Source organism: Maniola jurtina, chromosome 23 (assembly GCF_905333055.1).
Source record: "Maniola jurtina chromosome 23, ilManJurt1.1, whole genome shotgun sequence".
Taxonomy (NCBI): domain Eukaryota; kingdom Metazoa; phylum Arthropoda; class Insecta; order Lepidoptera; family Nymphalidae; genus Maniola; species Maniola jurtina.
The window spans coordinates 6186205-6209342 of NC_060051.1; the positions used below are offsets into that span (position 1 = coordinate 6186205).

At 32.5% G+C, this 23138-nt stretch overlaps 2 protein-coding genes across 41 annotated transcripts in view; one reads left to right on the forward strand and one right to left on the reverse strand.

The window, feature by feature from the left end:
- The window catches only part of LOC123877270 (dual specificity protein phosphatase 22-like), a 76029-nt gene extending 63359 nt beyond the window's left edge, over positions 1-12670 (reverse strand). The window contains exon 1 of one of the 2 annotated variants that reach the window (XR_006798546.1): positions 1913-2120. The gene's annotated coding sequence lies outside the window, so the exon portion shown is untranslated. Of the gene's footprint in view, positions 1-1912; positions 2121-12318 lie in introns of those variants that run through there. The other variant, XR_006798547.1, reaches the window with a different exon arrangement.
- Positions 1-23138, forward strand: part of LOC123877268 (twitchin) — a 166470-nt gene that overhangs the window by 57314 nt on the left and 86018 nt on the right. For 13 of the 39 annotated variants that reach the window (XM_045923837.1, XM_045923836.1, XM_045923840.1 and 10 more), the window contains 31 exons: positions 1768-1827; positions 2617-2712; positions 3197-3259; positions 3502-3600; positions 3695-3784; positions 3866-3982; positions 4355-4471; positions 4605-4814; positions 5105-5227; positions 5466-5594; positions 5669-5752; positions 5832-5927; positions 6613-6696; positions 7521-7700; positions 7825-8031; positions 8635-8679; positions 9352-9393; positions 10273-10308; positions 14948-15092; positions 15548-15784; positions 16181-16317; positions 18665-18742; positions 20050-20175; positions 20264-20693; positions 20781-21047; positions 21215-21353; positions 21524-21738; positions 21891-22222; positions 22312-22495; positions 22713-22837; positions 22916-23093. In XM_045923837.1, coding sequence (XP_045779793.1) covers positions 1768-1827; positions 2617-2712; positions 3197-3259; positions 3502-3600; positions 3695-3784; positions 3866-3982; positions 4355-4471; positions 4605-4814; positions 5105-5227; positions 5466-5594; positions 5669-5752; positions 5832-5927; positions 6613-6696; positions 7521-7700; positions 7825-8031; positions 8635-8679; positions 9352-9393; positions 10273-10308; positions 14948-15092; positions 15548-15784; positions 16181-16317; positions 18665-18742; positions 20050-20175; positions 20264-20693; positions 20781-21047; positions 21215-21353; positions 21524-21738; positions 21891-22222; positions 22312-22495; positions 22713-22837; positions 22916-23093 — 4471 coding nt within the window. Of the gene's footprint in view, positions 1-552; positions 1022-1767; positions 1828-2616; positions 2713-3196; positions 3260-3501; positions 3601-3694; positions 3785-3865; positions 3983-4354; positions 4472-4604; positions 4815-5104; positions 5228-5465; positions 5595-5668; positions 5753-5831; positions 5928-6612; positions 6697-7520; positions 7701-7824; positions 8032-8634; positions 8680-9351; positions 9394-10272; positions 10309-14947; positions 15093-15547; positions 15785-16180; positions 16318-18664; positions 18743-20049; positions 20176-20263; positions 20694-20780; positions 21048-21214; positions 21354-21523; positions 21739-21890; positions 22223-22311; positions 22496-22712; positions 22838-22915; positions 23094-23138 lie in introns of those variants that run through there. The other 26 variants (XM_045923856.1, XM_045923860.1, XM_045923874.1 and 23 more) reach the window with 21 other exon arrangements.

The following is a 23138-nucleotide window of genomic DNA, read 5'->3' on the forward strand; positions in this document are numbered from 1 at the left end:
AACATGATTTAAAGTTTGGAATTTATGTACATATTCAAACTTTCCGTTACATTTTACAACGTAACATATTCTGTGCAATGGTTCTTCTCGGTAGGCAAGGCATTCCGAACCAGTGGTAGATGCTTTTGACGATTCAAAAATCTTGTAAAAGTCTAATTGAATAAAAATATTTTGAATTTTGAATGCTTGGCTATTATGATGGGAAAAATGAATACGTAGTTCAAAGTAAGCATTGCATTAATAATAATTAGTTTTTCATAATAAATATAAAATATAGTTTAAGAGCGGATTTCAAAAACTTACTGATTACATTAATAAGTTAGCGTTAGATGCCTTAGCTTCCCAAGTTATTTTAAATGAAAACAAATGAAACATTTGAACTTCTAGATGTAGAACGAGATTACGAGGATAGAGAGTGATGTATTTATGAGATTAAATTTTGCATAATATCTTCAAGGTAAATTAACGTAACAGAATGCTAATTACATTGTCTCAGTCTATTTTAAAAGACTGACCACTTTAGTTTGTTGCCAGTTTTTCTCGGGGTAACAGCAATCAAAGCGAACTTTGTGGCAGTGTTGACGTGTTGAATGTTTGTGAAAAACTTCGAGCCGTAGTTGTTTTCTTTTTAATTTTTTTAAATGAAAATAGTTTTCTAAACTCTGAACGTACTTAGTGCCAATATTTTATAACTAACAATTTATGTTGAAGCTAGATTAGTTATTGACAATGGTGCTGAAGAGAACGAAATTTTTGAAATCAATACTTTTTTTGAAACGATGATTTTGAGATTTGAAAGAGGAAGAATGTTCAGTTCAAACGAAGTTAGTTAAGTTAAGAAGTGAAGTGAAGCATTAGAGTGGGAGATAATCTCATCTATAAAAGGAGGCATAATTGGCAGTCGTGTCACTTTGCGATTGTCCGTCGCAGAGTCTAAACACGAACAATGTCATCCCTTCGGATTAGGAGTGAACGAACTGAGCGTAGTGAGCGCCGTGAAAGTTTATACGTCGAAAGTTTGGTTAGTGCTTAGTGTTGTATAGAAACAGGCGTTATTTTGCGGAAATCCATGATATGGAACCAAAAGCTTAATTTGCTATAATCCACTAAACCGGACAAACTTGACTTTGCAATTAGGCATTGTAAGGTCTACATCCCTGAGGATGCTCCGGTGTCGGAGCGAAACGTACTTCGAGTGGTTTGTTTGGTTAAGCGGATTATAGCAAATGTAACTTTTGGTTCCTTAAAGTGCTTAGTGTAGTGACGTTAGTGGTACGAAGTGAATAGTGCTATCCGCATTTGCATGACTACACACTACACAGTAAAAAAAGTGTTTTAGTGATCAAACTTCACATGCTTCACATTAGATATTATAATTTCTTACGGAAAACTGCTACGTAACTTTATTTTAACTAAAGATTCTATGAGCAATTTGTCCCTATATTTATCATTCTATTTATTCTAAATGATTTGGTATAATATATTTTTATTTTACTTAATTGAAAATTTCAATGATTTTGTCTGATTCTTCTTTTCTATTCTTATTCAATGCTGTCATTTATCGTGTTAAATAAAAGCTTCTGTATGATAAGTCACTTGGCTCGTTGAATCCTACACCTTGTTGTTTTAAAAGTTCTAAAAAACCGAAATTTGAATTTAACATGAGTTGAGTCGACTTTCAATAGCATTTTGCAGTGTTTCGTGAGATTTATCATTAATTAAGTATCAATTAAGACTTTTATTCTTCTATTCTATTACTCATTTTAGGTCTCAGAAACAAAGACAGAGAGCCGAAGAAGCTCTATAATTGAAAGCAAAGGTCTTAAGGTAATTTATTTCACTTTTGTTATCATTTTTGGTCTAAAATTCTATGTTAAATTAAATGCATGCTATGTAAATGATGAAAGTTTACCTTCTATGCTTCCGATGTCCAACGTCAGTATAGAAAATTCTAGATTTTCTGTTTCAATTTTTTTATTGATAACACGACCCGCGTGCTTCCATGGAAGAAGCCCGATAGAAACTGAATAGATTGCCAACTTATTCGCACTTTCTGGTTTTGCATCAAATGTCTTGAGACTTATATCTGATGCCTTATAAGTTGTACTCTTGGTATTTTATTAATACATTAACACCTTCACGATACAGTACGTCTAATCAATCAACTCCAAATACAATACGATTGTTTGTTCAAAATATTAATAAGAATAACTTTAATATAGTTTTCTTAAAACAATACCAAGCGATAATTGGGCCAACATAACAGAAAGTACTTATTTGAGATCTTTTTAGTTAGGCACGTATCCAAATTCAGTTTATCAATCTGATTGTTGAAAACAAAAATACACTATAAGAGCTGGCTCGTATTTTGGGCATAAATCCATAACATTAAACTACTGCTTATATGTATATAGTAGTGCTGTATTTATCTTTAATATCATAGTAGTTATATAAAAAAATAACGTTGGGATTGACTTACTTGGAAGATAAACTGCTGCATTACTGCAAAAAGTAAATATTGTAAATCATCATCATCATCTAGAGGAAAAAAATAATGTTAAAGTTAAGTTAAGTTTATACTTAGGTTTATTTTTAACACAGTATTAACTTTAACAGACAGCAACATTAACAACAGAGACTTCGGAGAGTAGAAAGTCTTCGGTGGCGTCAATTGGTGAAGAAAAGGTTGGATTTAAAAAGACTGGGCTCAAGGTAAGCATTATGTACTAAATTCAAATACCGATTACCGATCTTCATGATTAGGTATATTTTAGTCTAGATAACTTATTCCAAAATTTAATTGTTTATGAACTTTTGGCTATCAGTGATAATGCAAAACGCAATCCCTAAATGCAAATCCTGTTTTTTTGGTAGAGTTATATTGTGTGGTTTTGTCATTGAGTAGTAGATTTGCTGCTTACAAACCATTCTATGGGACACCGGAATTATGCTTTAGCAAATTTTGACTAATACATACGAAAGCTTTAAGCGAATTCCCATGCTTGTTATGGACTTGACTGTTAAGAATATGATGATGTATTTAGAAATTTAATAATTGATGTTTCATTACTTAATAAACACTAACGGTAATACAAAACAGTCCTTTTCTAAGTGAATACATTATCCTAATATTCTACACAGCTTGTCTATTTTGAGTAGAACCCCTTTTGCTTACCGATAAATAAATTGATTTTAGACCAGGGTATTGGTCCCAGAACAAGAAGTCAATGAGTTAGCAGCAATAAAAACTAGACTGAAGGTGAGTCTGCTTTTTCGCCATCATGCATGCTCACAAATATTTCGTTAATAGAAAACATATGTAGGAAACCATTGATGTTTCCTAAATTATGTTTTTGTAAATATGCCCGTTATGTGTCTCGTTATACATAATTGTTTCACATTGTGTCGTACTGTGTAAATATTGTAATATAGAAAACAAACCAAAATTTCAATTAGTAAAACTGAAAATATATCCAGGATAAACTTTAATTTTGTAAATAGGATGACGATAAAGACGAAGAAGATCACATAAGCTCAGAATATGATGACACAAATAAGGAAAATACACACCCGTGGCGACCTACGAAAACACACACACAGGTATACACATTTCACATAAACATTTACATTCATATTTATACATGTACATTTCATGATATATACAATATACATACAAAAATTTTACACAAATCAGGATGCTCCTGAAAAGACGCAACGTAGTCTTAGCGTAGACCAGCCAAAATCAAAAGAAGTAAAGCCTAGACGTCGACATAGTATAAACGAGGTATTCGCAACATTTTTAAGATAAAATATTTTATTTTTGTCTAATGCTGGCGATATTAATTTAGTAATCTATTGGATTTAGGACACGGAAGATTCCGATACAGAAATTAAGGAAAAAACTAAAGTAAAGCGAAAAGATTCAGTCGACCGCCCTACGGAACCTCGGAAACGACCTAGTAAAACTGAGGAAGTAGAAAAAGTTAGTCAACTATATTTAATATAATTTGCATAGCATTGTTTTATGAATAGTTATAAATTATGGACAGCAGTAAACATCTTTTTGAATACGTAACTGAAAGAATTGGGATCTAGTCATAAAAAAGGAACAATTATTTATTAATTGGTTTCTTGATAGTATTCGTCCAGTGCATCGTAGAGAATCAAATAAATTATTATTTATATTATAATTCTACGATTCTGATATTTGATCTTGATAAATTGTGGAGTTCACTAAATTGTCTGAACATTGTTCAAGTACAGAAAAGAAAAAAAATATTAATAGACAGAACAGAAAATAAATACAGTAGTAACCAAATACAAGTAATATTAATTAAACACTTTTTTATGTTAGGATAAGGATCAACCAAATACACGAATAATAGAGAAAACGCAACTTAAGAGAAAGGTTTCAATCGATCGTCCTACAGAGCCTACTTATCCTTGGCGAAGGCCAAGTCAAGCAGATGAGGTAAACTTCATTTATGATTTATGATGATATGATATGATATGATTTCTATGAGGAAAAATTCATATTATAATACTGAAAGAATAGCTACTAATTATAAGTGTTGTGTAATTTAATTAGAACATTTTTCAATTAGGAAAATGAAAATGTTGAAAATATGGAAGTGGATAACGTTGAACCTTATAATAACGAAGAAACTTCTGGTGTTTCTGATAACATCAAGCCTAAAGTAGACAAAAAAACAAAAGACAAATCAGTATCTAAGCCTAACAAAGACACTTCTTTGCCTAGTGAAAAAACAGAAACTGACCCAAAATCGGAACCGACAAATAAAATCCCAGCCAAGGTAAAAATAAAGATCGATAGGTTCATTTATTCACAATGTTAAAAACTGAAATAAAACCACTATTTTTTAAACGGAGTAATAAGTTAAAATTGAGACTTGAAATCATTGAATTTAACAAAGTATACAACAATATTCTTGGACAATAAACTTAATATTTGAAGTTATATTTTTTCAATGTTTTTTTTTAAAATTGAAAATGTTACAATTCAACTTGCTAGATAATAAAATTGTTACACACACAAAAAATATTTTTTTTAAGTCTAATAAAATAATATGTTATTTTGATTCAGCCTGTAAAAGTTGACACGAATGAGAACGATAAACCAGATAAAATTGATGAAATTCAGAAGCCATCCGAAGAACAAACTCCAGAAGATAAATATCCTTGGCGTCGTCAAACTAAAGCTAAAGAGGTAGTTCAGTATTTATAACTAGAGTATAAACTAAAAGTTTAACCTTTGCCAACAATTTTGTACTTAACATTAAATAATTCGTTTTACTATTACATATCTCGCAAGATAATGAGCAATCTAGAGTAAAATTATTATTAAATAATTATCTACAATAGTAATTAGGACTAAAAAAATGAAATTAAATGTTTTGTTCTGTACTCGCCATGATGGAGTCGTTTTAATATTAATTATCTCGTAGGATGTTGAGGAACCCAAAGATAAATTGAGTAAACCAAAAGAGCAAAGGGCATCAGATGACATAACACAAAAAGATACAACAGATAACACTAAACAAGAGACAATTTATCCGTGGAGAAAACAAAAGGAGGTAAATCTAAATTCTAACACAAATCACTTTCTATTTCTAATACACATTTTATAACCAAAATGCGAATTTGTCAGGTACCTCTACTCCTTACACCAGAGCCAGATACTAAAGAGAAAGAAGTACCTTTCTCTTGGAAAGTTATTCCAGAAATACCACAGGTATATCAACATCTGTCAATTTTTATAAAGTAATCAATGAAATTCGAACAATCGTTAACCATAAGATGTTTTTGATCAGGCTGAACAGACACCAGAGTTAGAGGATAGTTATAATCCTACGTTACGCGAAACACAAGACACAACTGTGCCTTGGAGAAGGTCTAGATCTCCACAGGTACAGGACAGAAAATTATACAGCACAATTCCATTTATACACACTAGTTGCACATCTTAACATTTACCCACACAAACTCATGAAACACAACTTCTTTGCACAACAAACCATAATACGCACCTGCACCATATAAAAATTCTTAACTATATTGCATTTCCTATCATAAAGAAAAGTTTACCCCTCACCAATAATGTTATCTTTAACAGAGCTCTCTCCGTCACTTACTCCATATAATCGTAGTTCCAATTTCATTTGAATATTAAGCAACCGAAGTCCATCAAATTTTGCAGATATATTCTAGAAACTAATATCTGTGCCTGTGGTGTTTTAGATTTTTCTAAAAATACGTAGTTTTCAAATTACAGGGGCTCAAAAGTTTGTATGTGAATTTTTAAAACCGCATAACTTGGAAACCGAATATTTTAACAGAAATCTAGAAAACCACAGGCATAGATATTAGTTTCTAGAATATGTCTGCAAAATTTCATGGACTTTGGTTGCTTAATATTCAAATGAAATTGGAGCTACGTTTGTATGGAGCGATTGACTGAGAGACCCCTCTTAAATGTCTAAGTAACTATTGGCAAGTATTCAAAATCACAATTCTCATAATGCAATATGGTTTTGTTTGCACACACTACACTACAATTTCGGAAGGTCGCCAATAATGAAATTTACTCTATAGGCTGGCACTGAGGACAAAGACGAGAAAACCCCAGCTTCTTTAGGAATCCCACAACCCACTTTAAGCAGCCCTCAAACCAACGAGGTATAGAATTGGCAATACATCAATAACGACGCTAAAATTTGGCACATTGCACAAATATTTCACACATATTTTTAATTCAACACCTGCACAATGCACAAGCACCTAGTAGTTAAGCATATTCTGAATCTTATTTGTTGTTTCTATTCTCATAATTAATCAATTTTACTTTTTGTCTAAATTAGTCGTAACTATCGTGATGTTATATAATTTTGTAATATCACGGTCAACCACAGATTGCGTTTGATTGATTTAAAATAATATTATAGTTGGTAAGTATCCATTTCACTTTAAAAGTTTAATATTTTATAGTTATTTTGTACATAATCATTTAGTTGTATAATTTTCATCAATCATCATATAGTTTGCATAATATAGTTTGCATGCTTTTCTCTAGTTATGCATTTAAAATTCAAAATTGTACATAAGTAAATTTTACTATGTTAGTTCTGTGGTCAAACTGCATTGTTACCGTAAACTATATACTATGTAATAGTTTCTTCTTTACTTTTTTATGTAGACTTATTTTCCCTGCTTCTGCTTCTGCTTCTTAATAAATATAAATTATGTGTCGTATATATCACATTTTTATGTATTTTCTAGCTAAATACGGTAAGTTTAAGTAAGTATACTGTATAATATAATTATATACTTTATTTTAGATATATTTTCTTATATTTTTTATTATTATGATTATTCAACCGAATAGTGAATACTGTCCAAAGAAAATTGAAGATAAATGTGTACCTGAGTGGAACAAAAGGAAACAATAATATCAAAAAATTTAAGTTTAAACTCTGTTGCTTCAGTTGTTTTTCAATTTACAGAAAGTACAAGTAGAAGAGAAAAAGGTAGAAGTAGAAGAAAAAAAGGCTAAGGTTACAATTCCTAAGATAAAGAAAGCCGAAGATTTACCCGAGATTCCTGACTACGACAGACCTGATCTCGAACAATATGAAAAAATTTCACCCACGCCTAGTACTAGGGACAAACCAGAAAAAGACAAGGTAATTAAAATCAGAAAAAGACGACGAGTCGTAACAAGTGTTGATCTAAAATGTAAACTCAACATTTTACTAAACGAAGAAACAAACAGTATTACTGTAAAATGTGAATGTATTTTATTTTTAGCCGGTTGAAAAACCAAAGGTGCCAGAAATCAAGGCACCAGAAGAAGAAACACCTAAACCAAAAATTGAGGTTATACGAGACAAATCTCCGAAACCGGAAGGACCAAGAAAACCATCTCTATCACCAGCACCTCCTGGCAGGAGAGGCTCTCTCATTCCACCTCCAGAGGAAATGGGTAGACGACCATCACTCATAATAAGTGACGAGGTATGTTTATTTATTAGTCATGAAAATAGATATTTAATTGATGAAATAGTTTGAAACTACGTATATTCAATTCAATTTTTATGATATCTACATCTCTGAAGGTATGATAAGTCATGATTATTATCTAGTTAACTATTGTGATGTCTAGTCCTAGTATTTACGTAGATTTTATTTAAGTAGTAATTAAGTACTTATTAAATTAGAATCATGCAACTATTTAGTCTTGAAAGTTAAATGATGAAAACAGGCTTTGAAATACTTTCGACGGGCTTACAATAGATGCGTGATTCTAACTGGAATTTTGAGACCTGTAGCCCCTATTCTGTCAAGCCGAACCCGTAACAATGAAACACCCTTAGTACCTTTATATTATTACGTAACACCCTTTGGAATACGCTTATACAATCATCACAATCGTGATGCCTTAGTGAACCTAGCTTCAATAATGATGAAGGTTTGTTGACCTAATTAGATAACATAAAGCTTAGAATCCCGTACTCCTGGCTTTTAGAACTTAGCATACACACTGTAGGTTTTACCACAAACACGAATATAGTTAGTGATCAAACCAGATATTAAGACGGTAAAACACATAATCCACAGGAAAAAAGAAAACTAAGACCCGGTGAGGTGATCGAAGAGAAGAAGGTAATAGCAATAATGCTACGAATAACGTTGAATGCTATCCGTTATAATATTGCCGTGGCAAAAGTTTAACTGTACTTCTCTCAAGGGAATTATGTTAATGCATTTGTATCTGGTGCTTTTTGAGGCACTACATCTACGGGAAGTTATCTGGATAATCACATAAATCTAGAAACGTTTTTTGGATTGATAAGTTTGGCATAAAGCCAAAGGTTCACCGGTACAAATTTAAAGTATGTGATTATCCAGCTGTTGTCTCCAAGACATTTTCTCGTACAGAGCACCAAGCTATTGCACACTTTTGTGACACAGCACACAAATAAACTGCACAGCTTGTTACGCACGTATGCACAAAATAACGGTTACAATTATTTGTAGGTCAATCATATTATACGGGTCTTACTATTAATAACGAAAGCACATGATAAACGTAAGAAAACTTTTCTTATGTATCATGAGCTTAAAATAAAGACTAACAAATCAACATTAACAATAATATGATGCAACTACATAACGAAAATAACTACTGCACTGCTGACAAGGTCAAGATACGACACAAAATAATAAGTATTAAATAGGGTTATCATATTTTAGGGTGTAGGGTTATTAGGTTCGGCAGCACAGATAGGCAAAGTATACCTTAATAGGGTTATTATCAGTATTTTTTAACAACAGGTCAAGAAATTACGTCCTGGAGAAGTTTTAGACGAGAAAAAGGTGAGATGTTTGGGTCTGGTCAGTTTTAGGTGGTCGCTGCTCGCTTTCGCAAAGCATTTTGTTCAGTTTTACTTTTATTTTTCGAATTTTCTCGCACACGACTTTACGGACGATATTTCTATGTTTATACACATACTCGTAAATTCACTTCTTCTCTATAATCTACAACTACTTAACTAGCTGTCTTCTACAACAATACATTACTACTGTTCAAGACTCTACATTTTTGCACTTACAGTCCACAATTTATTGAACAAGGCAACGGCATTATTTATATTTCAATTATTTCCTTTCGAAAGTAGTTATAATAACTATTAAACTATTAGTAGTAGAACTTTTAGTATACTAATTTAATTTAATGCCCTATCCCCTATTTCTATGATGTCCGAGAAACACAAAAATCCGCTTTACAAGCGAGGACATTTTTATTTAATCATATTAATTCCAGATATCAGGTTTTAGTTAACTCCATAAAAAATATTGATTTAAAAATTACAGAACGGATCATTTGCACGACTTCATTATATTAAAGATTTATTTATTGGCAGGCTTCATAGTCAACTTCTAGATTTGCTCCATCCTAACTATGGTCTTACTTTGCTTCAACAGCTAAATTCTTTTAACACTAGATCTAAGTACTTCTTTTAGAATCTAAACCTTACTTACGCCTAGCGCTATGTAATATATTTTCGCCGCTTATTTTATAGCACGATTACAAAATTTATACACTTTGTACATAAAGCACACACTCACACACAATGATTCACTAATTCAACATCTCGACACACAATCAACTCATCTTGATATTTATAGGTCTAAATTTTGCACAAACTTAACAGAGAATGTTTGTACTAAAACAATTATTTTTTTCCAAAAAAGAAACGCGCCGGAAGGCCTGGTCAACTCGAGAACGAGGTATACTTGTGTGAAAATAAATGTTTAGAGAATCTATGTTATAGAAAAAAGTCTTTTAGATCGTGGCTAACATAGTATTTTTAAAGTGATTAATTTATATCTGTTTTAGAAGAGATTAAAGAAATTGTAATAATAAACGAAACTGATTATAAAACGATATTTAAACGTTATATAATTTGTTTCGACGAAAATGTGAAAGAGAGAGAAGACAAATGAAAATTAAAAGACACTCATAAGAAACCTAAAGTAGAATATAGAGCAACTAATACTTTATCGTTCTAACTTCTTATCAAATCTTCCACATTAACTATGTTCTGCAAACGCATTAAAAATAATATAATAACCTGTCCTATAAAAGTGCACATTTTGCATGCTGCTAAATTTTGCTTGCTAAAATATCCGTTTCAGAAAAATTACCAATAAAAACTTTTATTAAAATAAATTATTATTATATTTATTTAGTTACCTTATTCTTTACTTTTATGTTTTTATACAACAAATAGACGATATTCTATTAAATTATTTTAATTATTTTCTGTAAACTGTATTATCCTAATCAGATTCACTGATTTCCATTAAAAAAGACAGTAAAAAAAGTTTAAGTACAGCTATTCCTTTATTAACTAATCATTATAAATAGAAGATAAAAATACATTACTAACATTCATAAAGGTGCCACAAAACAAATACGCAAGTTGCATTCTCAAACAGCATCTAATTATGTCGTACTCAATTTATAAATCAATCGTTTTAGATATAGAAGCGGAAGCACAACAAAGTTCTATAATTATAAACTAATGAATTTAGCGTAGAGCCAATATTATTTCTACATTATCATAGTTGTATCGAAATTGGTACTCGAAATATTGACACTAATGCTTTTAAACTTGGTCAGAATGCATCCAATATTGTAAAATTGAAATATGATAATATGTGTGATTCGTAACGATGCTATTAATTAATAAGATGAATTATGACAATAATTTACTTACGTGAAAATTTTCGAGGTTCTTGAATAGAATAGAATATATTTTTTTTGACGTGACAACGTCTTATAATTCGATAGAGCCGGCTGCACGCACGAAAAAACATGACTCATGCGGCGTTACCTCGCTCTGAGGCGTTCCATGTAAGGCTTGAAGTGCAAGCGAGAGCGCGGAACGAGCGACAAAGAAGCACAATCGACCTTTGTTGTCACGTTCAACTATCGTCAGTAAACCGACTTTTTTCAAGTAAACTTTACAAGATTCTTGAGAATATACAGTCAACGAACAATATAGAATGAATTTTCTGGAGCGTCCCTAAAGAATATAAAGATTTATGATGAAACGATGTTCAGCTGCTAGGATTAGGATCAGACCCGCGTGCAGTAAATCTAACCGAGACAGAATATATCAACGATACGCCAGCTCTTTGGCGAATACCAATGATTGATAGTAACTCTTATAATAAAGGCCAAGGTGAGTCCATCTTTATTAGGACGCTTTAATAATTGCAAGTTGCCAAAATAGTGACTTATTGCGTCTATAGTAATCTCGTTCATGATATTTTGAGTGAAGTTCGATGAATAGATTGGTATTTATCATTCAATTCTAATTGTATCGAGAAGGTAATTTTCATCTCAACCACGCACTTAGAGTAAAACAAAGCTACTAGTAGGTACATCAAAAACTTGAGGTAGAGCATCAAGAGCAATGTAAGATCAATCAAATAATGTTAATTGTCAAATAAAGAAGCAAATAAGGAAAAGTTAGCCTAGATTTTAATCCTTAGAAGAATTCATAAAATTTTATTGAACTTTAGTTATAACTTAACTTAAAGTTCAAGAAAGTCTCGTAGTTTATGAATCATCATGTAAAATGATAAATGACATGTAATTGAGCAAAAAATTCTAGCATTTCAGAGCGCCACATAATTAGACAATGTTATTATTAAAAGCAAGGTCAACCTGCAAATAGACAAGAATACATGTAAATGTGATTGACAGATAGATATAGAGCAGGTTCATACCTTACTCGAAGCGCGTGGGCTGTCCGCCCTACTCGTGGGCTGTAATGATATCTCGAGAAATCTTGGCATAGATACAGCTCTGAAAGGTATTGGCGATGAAGCTCCAACATCAATACCTTTGACAGGTGTTACGACATTCACAACATTTCTCAGCATACATCCTGAAAACAGTGTGCCCAAATATTTTAAAGACTTAAGGGAACATGAATATGATGGATTTTTCAAAGTTATTATTTTCTAGCGAATTTCATGTTATAACTAAGTAAGAAAAATTAACACTAGAATTTTGATGAGATGGCTTACTAAGCTTAGTAATGAATTTGGATTTATCTTAAGCGTTTGACAAACTACAGCAGTAAGTGTTTTTAAAAATTACAAACTTACTTTATTTTGTATATTATCGACAATTTCCCAAAATATTATAAAAAATGCTATGTATATAAAACAATTAATAAACACAGGAGAAATTACGTTTGATGTGGATAAGCAAGTTTCGATACATTTAAAACAATACTCGATTTTAAAATAAATAATTAAAAAGATAAACTAGAGCTACAACTGTATTAGTCTGAAATAAGCAATCTACTGTATAAATTTACTGCTTCCATTACGATAAATGCCGACTGAGGACAACTTCACACGTATGTTAACAGCATCATCCAAGTACACAAGATGCTCACTTTAATCTGATAATTAATTGGATTGGTCTGTTGATATGTGATGTGCACAAATAGAAACCCGCTCTCCCCGTCCCGCCTATTCCATAGCAAGGCGGTTGTATCGCGACCCCTTTCAGTCTTTTGAGATTCGCGCCCATTTTTAGATGGAACGATACTAATCGAACTGGTCGCAACTTAGACCAATCTCACATCTTGAAGACCATGAAAATGATATTGTAAAAAATCTAAATTTCAAATTAAAAATAAAATCCCAATTTTTTTTTTATATGTGTGACTTGAATGGAAAAAACGACCAGAAAAGTAGTTTCAATTTTAAAGTTGGTGGTGACGTTTGTGAGAAATGAATAAAAATTTTATATGACGATGCAACTGTGACTTGGTATTTTCATAAGTTTGTAATTTAAAAATTGTATTGTGGCATCTTAATTACTAAACTAATTCACTATGGCAGCAGTGGCTAAGAAACCACCTGTTGGTAAAGCTAAGTTGCCCGTACCCGCGCCTAAAGTTGATCCGGTAAGTAAGCATGTTAACATTTAAGAAACGATTAAATATTTTTATGAAAATATATGAAATAAAGTCATCGATACATGTTTGAAATGCTAGAAATAGTAATTTATAAACTTGTTAATTTGATTATTATTAAATGATTATTATTTATTAAATTCACTTACATTCAGTCGTGTCAAAAGAAATTTAGTACCTATTGAAATAAATAGCGACAATTTGCATCAATTGTTGGAAGAAAATCTTTTAACAAACAAAACCCGTCTCGATTAAATATTTTTTTGGATATTAAAACCGCATTCAAATCTCATTCGTTAGAACGCTACGATGTCACAGACAGATATACAGACGAGCAGAACAACTGGTTTACTTATAACATCACTTTTTTACATTGGAGGTTCTACTAGTCAATTTAGATTACCAATAACTTAGTTCTACTAAGTTCCACAAATTGATGCCAATTTCAATATTGCATCTAAACTAAGTAATTAATGAGTATAAAAACTAAGGCACAATCAAGAATATTACATTCTGAGAATACCTTCCATGTAATTACATCATCAGGTCCACCGTAATCCAAGTTTTTCCGTAGAGATTCGAGCGTTTAATAATTTCGAATGTCAATTACGTCATTGGTAAATATAAAAGTGCCACCATAATTCACAGTTATAATTATTATCCAAGTGCTACTACAACACTTGCGCCACATTTATCAGGAAGTCCAGGGCTTCATTGTCGGGTCATTTGGCGAACGCACATGATGCACAGCATCTGTCATAACACAACTAATGTATCTTGTATTTAGTTACGGTACAATTTTTCAATCTCAGTTTATTTGCGGATAAATCGTTCCAAACGTATCTCGATGACTGAACTCGCTGATCCGCTTAGGATTTTCATTTAAGTTGTAGGCCTTTTTTTTAAAAATGCTGTGCAGTATGACTATGAAATTGAATCGATATTAAGATAAAGTATTGAATATTCCATATTCAAAAAGTCAACGAAATTCTATTTTGGACTATTTTATAACTTCGTGTTTGTTATCGAGTTCCGCAAAGTAACTTCTTTTTTTTAATTTCTTAACCCACTTGAAGTAATATTTTTTTCGTTTAACAGCACATTTAAATACAGGCCTAACTTTTTTTCTATTTCTTTAAGATATGTAAACTCGTACTATGATGAATTGTCTACTCTTATAATTCCAATTTCCAGTAAATAACATTTTTGCTCCACCGTTTCTAAATGGATTTGACTTCTCTGAATATTCTTTGTTACTACAATGTATTTTATGTTTTGTGAATTATACTTGTCTTCTAACATTATTCGTCAATGAAGTTAAAAGTTGAATATCTATTTGTTAATTTGTTGTTGGTTTCAATTAAATGTGATTAACAATATTTTCTGGGATAATTTCGTATATTAATGCTGCATTAATAATATAGCGAAGAAAATCTGGTGATGTGAGAAGGCCATCTATTCAAGACTTAGAAGACTTGATCAACAAACCATCTGTACCTTTGAAGCCTCATGGAAATGAAGGACCGCCACAAATTCTTGATGCTCCAGAAAGCAACTCTGCTATTGAAGGTCTGATACTAATTACAATTTTATAGCCCTCAAAAGCCCTTTATAGATCAAGCTTTTCGGGTTCTATTAGACAGATTTTAATTAAATATAGGGCAGTATTTAAGTAAACTAGACTGCACTATTTTATAGTAAAATTTTCATAATGCTGATAAATTATTGTCTCAATTAATATAATAATTTGTTAATGATTCACGCTCAAATAAGTATTTCATTAAGTGACTTTCACTTATTTCTGTAAGTGCAATTTTATTGATTTCTGTTTACAAACTAAAGAAAAGCTGCTGTTAAATTCTTTCTAAGGTCATAAGTTAGATGAACAACAATGTTGATTTGCAAGAAATCCAAACAATTAAAAGTGCATGCGAGTAAAAAACAAAAAAAGTAGAATACCAAACTGAACAGAAACATAAAAAAACAGTAATAAATTATAAGATGTTTCCGTTTGTTTTTAATAGATCAAACTGGATACCTTACTATACAAGTGGAAGGTAACCCAGCACCCACGTTCAAATTCTACAAAGGAGTGTCTGAAATTATTGAGGGTGGTCGTTTCAAGTTCGTAACAGATGGCGAAACAGGTCTCATCACACTCTGTATGAGGAAAGTGAAACCTATCGATGAAGGGACATACAGGGTTGTTGTTAGCAATATCCATGGAGAAGACACGGCTGAAATGTCACTTTATGTGTCGGGTGAGTTTTTAACACAAAATACTTCCTACTTTTAACTTCGTTCATCATATCGTACCGTAGATTCAATGATGATGATGAAGGAAGCTGAGTAATACAATCAACTAATGACTTAAATGTTATTTCATTACAAATAAGTGATAATAATACGACAAACTTCTTAAATTCTCTTTTTTACTCCATTTTTCATAGCGTTTTGCAGTAACTATGGATCCTGTTAGAATAACGCTTTCATAAACGACGACAAAAGTTATATCTTGTTTGTGCTATTTGCAAGATAGCCTTCTTTTTATCTGCATTTGTGTAACATTGTATCAGAATGCTAAAATAGGGTAAAAGCACAGCTCACCGCTACACTAAAGAGATTGTCAAGGTTCAGCGTAAATATTTATTGTGTAGATGCCAGTGGTATGGACTTCAGAGCTATGCTCAAAAAGAGGAAATACAAACAATGGGGTGAGAAGAAAGAGGATCCAGATTGGGGTGACTTGAAGGAAGTCGAAAAACCAATCCCTGCTCTAAAGAAAGTGGAAAAGGTAAGGCAAAACATAGTGTTAACTAATTTAATGCGAATGATCGGACTGGTATACTTCCGTTTTTCTTTGTTCGCTTAAAAGATAAACTAGTAGCTTCTCGCTGAAATGCGTAAGAGGCGCATACTTGCCCACCTTATAAAGTGAATAACAAAATAGTGATACGAGTGAAAAACTTAATTTCAAAAGGCCTAAAGCACACGGCAAATCGCTTCGCTTACGCGTTTTTCCGAGAAAGTTTCTGTGATTTGCTTATCTTTTAAACAAACTAAGGAAAAACGGACAAGTAACAACAAACCTTATGAGTTCCTTAGAATGAAGATGGTGATATAAACCCTGATAACAATGGTTAAAAAAATAAATAAAGAGAAACTGGTGATAAATAAATTCTAAAATTAAACAGAGTTTATCCTTAAATTATGTTGAAATAAATGTAATTTTTGATGGTACCAAAATTTGTAGTTTATGATAACTATCATTATTTAAGGATTAATTCTTTATAAAACAAATAGACAGCTCCATCAGATGTATAGTCTTGTATTTAGAGCAGTTTACCTAGTGATCCTCTTTTTAAAATACGCTACTAGTGATTCGTAAATGATTTGTAAGTAATTCACACTTGTAGGTAGAGTTGGAAAAGCATTGCGCACATCCACATAAAATACATTTTCCATACAAAACCCACTACATACTGATTAATATTTAAACTGTAGAACATTCTTTGCATTATTATATTTGCTTCTTAGGGTTTAGAGACTGGGTATTTCGAAGACGACGACGGCCAACTTGTGGTCGTATCGGAAGGTGTCGAGATGTATAGATTTCCAATGGACAGGCGCCGACATTCATCGAATTGGTCGTGGTTCAAGGTCCTCAGTACACCAGAAACACATCACTATTCATTCCATCTTACGTTTCTTTTACACTTACAATTTCAATTACCTTTCCGAACTTCACTATACCTACCTTATTGGTGCATAAACACTTTACTTTCTAAAAAATTTGGGTTTCCCCACTTTAGCTTTTTCGATTTTCATACTCTATTGTATCTTTTGTAATATTTAAAAGGGTACGTTGTCAAAAGCTTGTAAAATTGACAATAGTGATTTATCACTGGTTTAGCCAAGATAAACATAATAATTATTTTTATGATCTAAAAATTAGCCTGTAAATAATTACAAATCCTTTATTACAATGGCTGGGTGGTTTACAGGAAAGATACTTGAGTTATTACGTGTTAGAACAATCTATACAGTAAGTTACAGACTGTACGTAATAGTAATAATTTTCTAACAAATTCAGGGACGCTATTCGTTAGTGATCGAAGACTCTCAACACTTTCACTATATTCTGTAATTCTATAAACATTGCTTACGATTAATGTAGCTCTTGCCATTAACTATAGTATAATATAGTTTGGGAGGCATTTGTAAATCATCTACTGTCGATTCTAGGGTATATACCAAATAAGGAGACGTATGTCTCTTCCTGAAATAATACCAGATTGGCCCGATCTGGTGGAGGCTGTCAAAATAAAGGTCTGATAAAAACAAGAAATAAAATAAAAACTAAACTACTTAATAGATTTTCTTTCCTATTGGAATTAGCATACATCGAAATTGAATCTTAAATGCATAGTGAATTGAGTGAAAAATGTAGAAATTCCGAAAGGACTGAAATCCTATTTTAAAAAGGAATGACTTAAACTGATATAAACTAGAAAACTAAAATTATCTTCTGAATTATCACTATCAAGCTCATCTCACGAATTTATACCGTCATTATAAGTACGAGTATATAGTTAATTCTACTGAGTATATTATTGCATTATCTTTGATACTGGTAATTGAGAGCGATTTAAAAACAATGCATAAACAATTGATTTTAAAATAACAAGCACAAGGTTTTTGTATCACCACTTCACTTCTCTCTTTCTTTACTTCATTTACAGGGAATGTAAGTGGAATGAATTTGATGATCATTCACTTTTCTTTGGATTGTTGTCAAATAAATTTGATTTCAGGTTTCTGTGACGTTTAATTGAGGAGCTTTAATCACGTCATTATATTATGTTCATTTAAACCATTATTAAGTTGATGCATTCGGTGTACGCAGATTTTGGAATTTAACAATTAAGCTATTGGGAGCTTTGTCAAAATTTACGTATCCGATTATTTAAGTTGTAGCTGTAAGCGTTAATATACAAATACAATAAATCAGCCTTTGAAATTCTTTAGCCAAATATATGTCAAGGGAATTAGGTCGATACTGTGCAGCATTCGAAACATTCTAAATTACTTTTTAAAAATAGTCGTTAAGAGATCACTAAGGATTTGTGGATATTTTGTAGAGACCCAAAAATAGAAGACCGTCTCTAGCAGAACTGATTCCGGATTGGCCGGTGCTACACTCGTTCAAAAAAAACGAGGTTTGACACCGCGTTTATCCGTCGGTAGATGACACAATGCATCTTGAATTGTATCACACTATACGCAATTTTGTCGCACAAGAATATGTTTCACGTCTACACTTCAGCATAAATCTGTCCAGCAAGATTAGAAATTATCGTCTTGCACTGATATCTAATATTAAATAATGTACCAATGAATTATACGCTACACTGAATGAGTTACAGATATAGGTTCGGAATGCATCGGCCGTTTAAACGTTGCATTAAATATTATCGTGACACACTTGTGATTAGATACTTATAAATTTCATTGAAATGCATCAATATTTAAACAGGTTAAACAGATAAAAGGTTAACAAAGACAAATTGAAATTATTAAATCAATCTACCTGTTGATAAGTTAATAAAATTATTAGCAACGTTGTTATTTGTCAAAAGAGATCATACGATTTTTGATGAATCACAACTAAGTAACTTATCAATAGATTACAGATAGATTGATTATTTTCAGCCATAAATTCACAACATTTCATTTATATTTTTCAACATTCCAATGCTTATTGTGTTGTCAAAATAAAAGATGATTTATCATATAACACATGTGAATTTCATGGTTCAACAGGACGGACCATGTTAGTTATCAGTGCAAGCATCTTTACTTCTATGTTTCTAGCGACGTTACGTCACAATGAACAGTGTATAAAAGCACATCTGCTGTCTCGTCTGTTCTCTTCTCTCTCCCTCTCAGGCTCTTATGCACTCTGCGAAATCTCTTACAGCATCAATTTGCACCAGGTACTGCACAGTGGTTTCCGTGTTGAAAGTTATTTCAAAGTTTCGCTAAAAAATAATGAATTGTTAATTGGACGCTGCTGTAACTGAAATCTACGGTTTACCTATGTTATTGAGTTTTCAATTCATTATTTTTTAACAGTTGTCTATAAAACTGTGCATATATGTCTTCAGGTTCGCCCATTTGTCTCCCTCTTGCTGCACACTTCTTCAAAATCAAGGATATTCCAATTTCTGTACAAACGCATGGTTTTTTGAGATAATGGGTGGCCACGAAAGGATGTCTGATGAATCTAACGCTTCGGTTCTCTCATAAATTTCAAGTGTTCCATTCACTTTCACGCATTTTATTACTGTGCCACTTCTCGTATTGAGTGATCGTTCAAAGTGTTCAAATGTGAAGTCAAGTGTTCTACTTCTAAGGTTACAATTGGTCCGCACACAGCTTTTTGTCTGAAGAGCACTTTTTGTTATTGCACTGAATTATCTTCACATGATTACAGATATATTGATTGTTTCACAATATTTTTCAGAAACCAGAGTCTTTCTTGAAACCTTTAGTAGATCAAAATGCAAAAGAAGGCAAAGATAAGAAGGTCACGTTCGAAGCCATTTTCACGAAACCGAACGCCAAACCGAAGTGGTTCTTCCGTAAGGATGTAAGTTAACAAGAGCAAAATACTTAATATACTTTTTAATATTACACCTACCCTTTAGTAAACTGTAATGTGCCCAATCTTTTTGCAGGAATTATTCCCAGGTTCGAAGTATAAAATGACTAACGAGCAGGATTCGTATAAACTTATCATATTCAATCCCAAAGTAGAAGATACGGGCAAAATTACTATTGAAATCGGTGGTGTTAGTTCTACCGCTTTCTTACAAGTGGAAGAACCTGATCCTACCTACACCTTTACGAAACACCTTAAGAAGGCCCTTACAGGGTATACAAAACATGAAGTCGTCCTTGAATGTGCTATTTCTAATAGTTTGGCTATTGTGTCTTGGTGGAAAGGAGAGACTAAACTTGAGGATGGCGAAGATTTCCAGATCTCAAAGGATTTATCTGGTATTTGTAAGTTAGTAATCAGAAAAGCTAAAATGGAGGATGCAGGCAAATATACATGTAAAATTGAAAAACAAGCCGATAAGACTGAATGTAATGTTAAAATTATAGGCAAGTGTTTACTATTATCATGAAAAAACAAAAAAAAAATTAGTAATTTATAAAGTGTTATGTAATGTTATTTATACTTATTTACAGAATACCCTTACAAATTCACTAAGGTACTAAAATCACAGCAAGCTATTGAAAAAGACACTATTACTCTACTTTGCGAATTAGATGACGCAGCTGGTGATGTGAAATGGTACAAAGATGATCAACCGATCAAACCAGATAAGCGCATTGTGATAGCGAAAGAAGGACGCAAACGGAAAGTGGTCATTAAAGATGCCAAAGTTACAGATGCTGGCCATTTCAAGTGTGTTAGTAACGCCGATGAAACTGCCTGCGAATTAACTGTCAAATGTAAGTCTCTTTTACTTTCCACATCTAAGTAGTGTCATTAATTTGAAGATGTCTATCAGAAGTTTGTAGCTATTTTTGTCGATTTGAACATACAAAAAAACTAAAGCTACTGCTAAACGTTCAATGAGATAGTTAGTTTAAATTTTATCAAATAATTTATTTTGCAGACTCTAATCGCTTCAACAAGAAGTTGAAGGATACAGAGGCAGTGGAAAGGGATAAGGTCGTACTCGAAATTGAACTGCAGGATCAGACCGCTGAAGCGGTTTGGTCATTCAACGGGGAACCAGTTGTGCCCAATGAGAGGTAAAGAATTATGATAGAAAGTTTTCAATAGCTTTTTGGAATTTTTGGAATTTTTGAATGCAGGTTTTCTATCCAAGAAAGAATATACTTAAGCAATTATTTTGCTCATTTTAACCAGTTTAAATTTTGTGAAGGTAATTTCATCATTAATCATATTATCTTACTAATAGGGTTGAAATCAAGAACCTGGGCGGAGGTAAACACCAACTGATCTTTAACAAGCTAGAAATGGAAGACGAAGGTGAAATCCTTTGTCAATCTGGCGAGCTAACTTCTTCTTGTAAGCTAACAGTGAAAAAGGGCGAGTCCAAGCCTCAGATCGAATGTCCCGATGAATTTAATGGTCCAGCTGGACATCCATTTGTCATCGAAGTGCCTTATAAAAGTAAGTTTATAGTAGCTACCATAAACCTAGCTTACAAGATTGACTTATTTATATACATTTCTTAAAGGACTTTTATTTTGCCTTGAAAGGTTTAAAATCTAGACAAATGCAAACCAATTAATATAAATAATTTAATAAAATCGTAATTTCAGTTTTTGGCACGCGACAAACACCGATTGAGGCTAAATTAATCAAAGATGGTAAAATTCTGCCTAATAAAGAAATTGAGGCAGTAGTTGAACAAGAGAAGATTCTATTCAAGATCAAGAAACCTACAAGAGAAGCTTCTGGCAAATACCAGATTAAGCTTTCGAATGCCCAGGGAGAAGACTCTAAAGATGTTACCATCATTATGCAGAGTGTGCCCTCAGTACCTCAGGATGTTGAGGTTACAGAAGTATTCCAGACATCTTGTGTAGTTGCATGGAAAACACCTCAAGATAATGGTGGTTCACCAATCATCAAATACGTTATTGAAAGACAGGTAAATATACTCGATAATAAAAAATAATATGAGCAAAACTCAACAAAGATAATAAGTGCAGTTCTAATGATTCTATCTCACTCAATTAGGATCTCTCACTCAAAGCTGCTTGGGATGGTGTAGCTGAGGTAGCACACGGTGAACCTACAAAATATAAGGTAGAAGATCTCATCCCCAAGAAGACTTATAAATTTAGGATTCGTGCCGTTAACAAGATTGGCTCCAGTGAGCCTGGACTTTTTGCTAAACCTGTTTTAGCAAAGGATCCATGGGGTAAGTGTACTTTAAAAAAGGGTATAAGAAATCGAAAATGTAAAAGTTGTACTAATACTGGACTTTCCTTATGACAAATGAATTTCTTTCTTTTCTTCTTTGAAGTCGTATTCCTTCAAGCTGAAGATCGCGACTCCTTTCCATTAATCACATTATAGCAGGAGTTCTCTTGGGATAATAGTGCAGTGGGTTTATATAGTAAAATAAATTCTTCCAGATGAGCCATCGAAGCCAAAGAGTGTAGAGCTTACAGATTGGGACAAAGATCATGCAGATCTTAAATGGCAAAAGCCAGACAATGATGGTGGTGCACCAATTACTGGATATGTCATTGAATACAAGGTACACTTCTACAACGTTACAATTATAAGAAGGCTACCATGAAAAGTTGCGACCATAATAACCAATAAATCTTTGCAGGAGAAATTCGGCAAAGACTGGGTAAAAGGTGTAGAAGTACCTGGAGACGCTCTCTCTGCAACCCAGGATGGACTCAAAGAAGGAGGCACATACGAATTCAGGGTTCGCGCGATTAACAAAGCTGGTCCTGGTGAACCTAGTGACGCAACCAAACCTATTATTGCTAAGTGCAGATTCGGTAAGAATAAAAAAGTGGCAACTGGTTCTAAATAAGTGAAAAGTA